Source organism: Nematolebias whitei, chromosome 6, assembly GCF_014905685.2.
Source record: "Nematolebias whitei isolate Nwh7 chromosome 6, NemWhi1, whole genome shotgun sequence".
NCBI lineage: Eukaryota > Metazoa > Chordata > Actinopteri > Cyprinodontiformes > Rivulidae > Nematolebias > Nematolebias whitei.
In genome coordinates this window covers 3,203,995-3,210,120 of record NC_056503.1, presented here as the reverse complement: position 1 = coordinate 3,210,120, position 6,126 = coordinate 3,203,995, and the positions used below count along the sequence as shown (strand labels likewise).

Below are 6,126 nucleotides of genomic sequence, written 5' to 3'. Positions count from 1 at the left end.
GGTTCTTCTCATCCTAAGCATTTCATTGTACTGTTGACCTTGTGTTAACCTTGCATTTGACAAATAAACACAACTTGACCTTGAACTGAACTTGTGGTGTAGTGCCTTGTAAGGAACCAGGAAACCTGGAGTGGACTTTTAGTGGTTTGAGTATTCTCCTAATAATCAAGTGGAATGGATTCATTCACAAAGTGAACTAATATTTCATGGTAAATGTGTGTGTCCAAATGAATACTTTTTAAATGTGAGGGGGACACGCCCCCTTCACATATAATTGTTGCGACGCCTATGTCTAGTCATTTCGTACATTTGTTGTTGTCTTCTTCAGGAGTGGCTCATCAATGAAAAACAACTTGATGTGTTTGGGATGAAACTTCCTACTGGTTTCCAGCTCATCGGACAAGTGGTGGGTATTTTTACCTTTGCTGAAACTTTACCTGCTCTAGAAGGTTAGGTAGATACTCTGAGGCCCAATAAAAGTTTACAATGAAATAAAATGATTCAATCTTCTAATCCTTATTTAATTAATTGATTTTTTTGTAGATTTTTAGACTTTGATTCAAAGTTTTTAGTTGGCTGTAACCGTGTTCTAACACAAGGTGCAAATTAGGATTTTGTTCCTCTATGTCCTTACCAAACTGTCTGGAAATGATTGCTGGGGTTCTCAATCTTCTAACCTGGTTTGCAGAGCCACACATTTGGGCTGCGTGAATTCTGAACATATTCAGAGACTTTGCAAAAATGTTTTATCTCAAAGTGTTTGCGTTTTTCTCATGAGCATCTCAACTATTTTTCAATTTCGATTCAACAGTTCTAGACCGCCAGAGGTGTATTTTTTGTGACTCGCCACCACCTGTTAATTATTTTCTTGCAAAATAGAAACGTGTATATATTTGTAACTTGACACTGCATTGCTGCACTTGCAAAATAAAATATGCATCAAAATGTTGGTAAAATAAAGCCTCACTAATTTTTCAGCTACAGTGCAGAGCTTGATTTTGTCAGTTGCATGCCAGAAAGGTTGATATACAAAAGAAAATTAGAGGTTACATGTTCTCACATGTTTTTGTGGGTTTTCTCTGGGTACTCCAGTTTCCTCCAGATTCCTAAATCCTTCAGACCAAAGTGTTTTGTCATCTGAGCTCTAACCTTTAAAGTGTGCAGGTCAGCCGAGTTGTTAATAAATCTGTTCGTAGTTAAAGGAAGAGAGAATCCAAGCAGTGCCAAAACGGAAACAATTTGCCAAATTTAATTCCTTTGATACCCCAAGATGAACAAATATTCAAATTTAGCACATATGACAAATACTATTACTGTATTAGTAGTAATAATAATAATAATAATAGTAGTAATAATAATGGAAATTGGGCAGTCCCAAGCCTTCATCACTCCAGGGTTTTTAAAGACTAACTTTGTTCAACCAAGGGTTTTTGCCTCTGTATGTAGGATGATATGCAGTGCTGTGATAAAATAAACACTCCCCTACAGAAAAGTAATTGCCCTCTTAAGCAAATAAGAGCTTGATGGTAACAAGTGCAGTGAAGAGACTGCAGTGAGTTTAGTGTTCCACGTGGCTGTGGAGGAATGTTGCTGCTGCGCTTTGCAGCATCGTCCTGCTGCACAACCCAACGGTTCTTCAGCTGAAGGTCTCAGACTAAAGTCTCCTTCAAGGTTTCCTGGTGGAGAGCTGAATTCATGGTTCCATCAATGACAGCAAGTCATTCAGGTCCTAAAGCAGCCCCAGACCATCACACTACCACCACCATGGCTGACTGCTGGGATGAGCTTATTTTTCTGAAATACGGTCGTAGTTTTACTCCAGAAGTAATGGGAAGCACATCTTACAGAAAAACTAATTAATCTCATCAACAGAATATTTTCCCTGAAGTGTTTGGGATCATTACGATTTATTTATTTATTTTGGTCGATGCGATTTGGACCTTTTGTGGGGGGTTTTGCGTAGCGGTGATTTTGACCTCCGAACCCTCCCATGGTGGTGATTTTTGCCCTTTGTCCCTTTTTAATGTTGAATCGTGAACTCTGACCTTAACTGAGGCAATGAGACCTGCAGGGCTTTAGATGTTGTTCTGGGATCTTTTGAGAACTGGAGGATGAAGTCAGTGAGCTCTTACAGTAATTTAGGACTGATTCACCACTGTTTCACATTTTCTCCATTTCTAGATTAATGATTCGATTTAAGTGATTTCCTGATTCTACAGGTCTGGAAGTAAATGAGCCTGAGTGTGTCTGATAAACTGTTTTCTATGTATAAAAAAACACTGATTAACCAAAAAAAAAAAAACCAACATGATTTAATGGTGGTGGGGGTGTGTGTGTGTGTGGGTGTGGGGGGGGGGGGGGGGGGGGGTAACTTTTTCCCAAATGAACAGGTTGGTTTAGTTAGGTGATTCCCCTTAAAACAAATCATCAGTTGAAAACTGCCCTTTGTGTTTACTCAGGTTATGTTTGATTGATATTATCACTTGTTTTATCATCCAAAGAACTGAAGTGCGCCAATAAAGCAAAAACAAAATAAATCTGTAAGGGGGAAATGCTTTTTCACAGCACTGTGTTCTGAATACAAAAGAGTCAAAAAAGGTTAGGTTGAAGATCAGTACTGATCTTCAGATAGCAGATCTTTTGACAGAAACGGATCTAAAAGACTTAAAAACTTTTCAAGCACCAATAAATATAACTAATATCTGAAGTTCTTTCATGTGCATTTTTTGTCCTCAGAGACTGATTTTGTATATACTGTAATTTTATTTAATTGTTATAATCTACTACCATGTTAGGGCCTGTCAGACTATACAAAGTGGCTCAGTCATTATTCCACCAAGAAGCAAGGCAACCCCAGTGAACCCATCACATGTCGTTCATACGCCAGGTAAGAAAGCACTGACTCAGGTAGCTTGTAGCTCAGGTAAGCTTTTTTCATTTTTTATCTTAAGTGTTGTCGTCAAACCAGCCACAAGTGAGCACAAGCCAGTCCCAAGCCTGGGTATATGGTAAAGGCTGTGTCAGGAAGGGCATCCGACGTAAAACACTTCTGCCAAAACCATAATGTGAGTTCATCTAAGCAGGTGCAGGACTTTGTACTTGGGGTCCAGTGTCCAGGAAAATGTGGATTGTGGTAAAGAGGTGAAAAAGAGAGTCCATGCAAAATGAAGCGGGTGGAGAAAAGTTTCAGGAGTGATTTGCAACAAAAGGGTGTCAGCAAAGGTCAAAGGAAAAAAATCACAAGACTGGTTAGACCAACCATGTTGCATGGTCTGGAGACAGAGACATGGACAAAAAGACGAGACAGAACTGGAAGTAACAGAAATTAAGATGTTGAGGTTCTCCTTAAGAGTGACAAGGATGGATAAGATTAGGAATGAGATCATCAGAGGTACAGCACAGGTTGAACAACTGGGAGATAAAGTTAGAGAGACCAGACTGAGATGGTTTGGACATGTCCAGAGGAGGGACAGTGGTTTGGACATGTCCAGAGGAGGGACAGTAGTTTGGACATGTCCAGAGGAGGGACAGTGGTTTGGACATGTCCAGAGGAGGGACAGTGGTTTGGACATGTCCAGAGGAGGGACAGTGGGTATATTGGTAGAAGGATGTTAGAAATGCAGCTGCCAGAAAAAAACAAAGAGGCGATATCTGGATGCAGTTAGAGAGGACATGGAGGTAGTTGGAGTGAGGACAGGATGCAGAGGACAGAGTGAGATGGAGGAGGATGACTCACTGTGGAGACCCCTGAAGAGGGAAAAGCTGAAAGAAGAAGTAAGATCTTGTGTTATAGTCCATGATGATTCACCACTTTGTATTTCTGACTCACAGGGTTGGATTAATTGGAAATCCCTCCGATGGTTTCAATGGGAAAACCATTGCTATGACCATCTCTAACTTCTGGGCTGAAGTTACTCTGGTGGAGAGCCATACTTTGGTAACACAGTTGTGTCTGCACACACATCACCTTCATCGCTCTCATGTGGGATATTTTTTTCCTATAACAAGAATTTCTGTGGGTTTTTTAGACTTTAGTCCCTCATCCACTGAATGATCCCACAGAGTTTGGCAGTCTGCAGGACCTGTTCTGTATCAGCAGGCAGGAGGGGTGAGTAATTAGCTAAATGTCAGAACAGTTGCTCAGGTTTAGGATTTTCACATCTTTGTTTGTTGCACATCGCAGGTATCTGGGAGGTCTCCGTCTGCTACAGGCGACATGCAAGAAGTTCTACCAATTCTGCTCCAAAAGAGGGTGAGTGTAAAAAAAAAAAAAAAAAAAAAAAGACCAGAATATATTTGTCTTTTCTTTAATTATAGACGAACTGCTTTATCCACCTTATTCCTAGCCCCCATGGTGCCTTGAGTAAATTATGGGCATGACCTCCAGAACGGATCAAAACCGATGCTTGTGCGAACAGTATGAGCTAATGTAGTTTCTCCGAGTATCCATCCATCCATCCATTTTCTTCCGCTTATCCGGGGTCGGGTTGCGGGGGTAGCAGCCTAAGTAGGGAGGCCCAGACTTCCCTCTCCCCAGCTACTTGGTCCAGCTCCTCCAGGGGAATCCCGAGGCGTTCCCAGGCCAGCCGAGAAACATAGTCCCTCCAGCGTGTCCTGGGTCTTCCTCTCGGTGGGACGTGTCCGGAACACCTCACCAGGGAGGCGTCCAGGAGGCATCCTAAACAGATGCCCGAGCCACCTCAACTGGCTCCTCTCGATGAGGAGAAGCAGCAGCTCTACTCTGAGTCCCTCCCGGATGATCGAGCTTCTCACCCTATCTCTAAGGAAGAGCCCAGACACCCTAAGGAGAAAACTCATTTTGGCCGCTTGTATCCGAGATCTCGTTCTTTCGGTCACAACCCAAAGCTCATGACCATAGATGAGGGTAGGAACGTAGATCGATTGGTAAATTTAGAGCTTCGCCTTTTTGACTCAGCTCTCTCTTCACCACGACAGACCGATACAGTGCCCGCTTCACTGCCGATGCTGCACCTATCTGCCTATCGATCTCACGCTCTATTTTTCCCTCATTCGTGAACAAGACCCAGAGATACTTGAACTCCTCCACTTGGGGCAGGACCTCCTCCCCGACCTGGAGAGGGCACTCTACCCTTTTCCAGCTCAAGACCATGGCCTCGGATTTGGAGGAACTGATCCCCATCCCGGCCGTGTCACACTCGGCTGCAAACCGCTCCAGCGAAAGCTGTAGATCACGACCTGATGAAGCCAATAGGACCATATAATCTGCAAAAAACAGAGAAGCAATCCTAAGGCCACCAAAACGGATCCCCTCAACACCTTGGCTGCGTCTAGAAATTCTGTCCATAAAAGTTATAAACAGAATCGGTGACAAAGGGCAACTTTCAATGGGTACAAGCCTGACTTACTGCCGGTAATGTGGATCAAGCTCTGACATCGGTCATACAGGGACCTAACAGCCCGTATCAAAGAGCCTGGTACCCCATACTCCCGGAGTACCCCCCACAGGGCTCCCCGAGGGACACGGTCGAACGCCTTCTCCAAGTCCACAAAGCACATGTAGACTGGTTGGTCAAACTCCCACGCACCCTCCAGGACCCTGCTGAGGGTGTAGAGCTGGTCCAGTGTTCCAAGACCAGGACAAAAACTGCACTGCTCCTCCTGAATCCGAGGTTCGACTATTCGACGGACCCTCTTCTCCAGAACCCAAGAATAGACCTTACTAGGGATGCTTAAGAATGTGATCCCCCTGTAGTTGGAACACACTCTACGGTCCCCATTTTTGAATAGGGGGACCACCACCCCAGTCTGCCAATCCAGGGGAACTGCCCCCGATGTCCACGCAATATTGCAGAGTCGTGTAAGCCAACACAACCCCAAAACATCCAGAGCCTTAAGGAACTCCGGGCGAATCTCATCCACCCCTGAGGCCCTGCCATCGAGGAGCTTTTTAACCACCTTGGTGACCTCAGCACCAGAGATTGGAGAGCCTGATCCAAAGTCCCCAGGCTCTGCTTCCTCAGTGGAAGACGTGCCAGTTGGATTGAGGAGGTCTTCAAAGTACTCCACCCACCGATCCACGACATCCCGAGTTGAGGTCAGCAGCACACCACCTCCACTATAAATAGTGTTGGTGGCATACCGCTT

The 6,126-nt window shown here is 44.2% G+C and overlaps 1 protein-coding gene across 1 annotated transcript in view; it reads left to right on the top strand.

Annotated features, from left to right (window-relative positions):
- LOC119411477 (glucuronokinase 1) overlaps positions 1–6,126 on the top strand; it is a 14,307-nt gene that overhangs the window by 4,383 nt on the left and 3,798 nt on the right. The window contains exons 2-6 of the mRNA XM_037678428.1: positions 329–406; positions 2,796–2,887; positions 3,832–3,937; positions 4,029–4,108; positions 4,184–4,252. Of these exons, the coding sequence (XP_037534356.1) occupies positions 329–406; positions 2,796–2,887; positions 3,832–3,937; positions 4,029–4,108; positions 4,184–4,252 (425 nt within the window). The remainder of the gene's footprint in view (positions 1–328; positions 407–2,795; positions 2,888–3,831; positions 3,938–4,028; positions 4,109–4,183; positions 4,253–6,126) is intronic.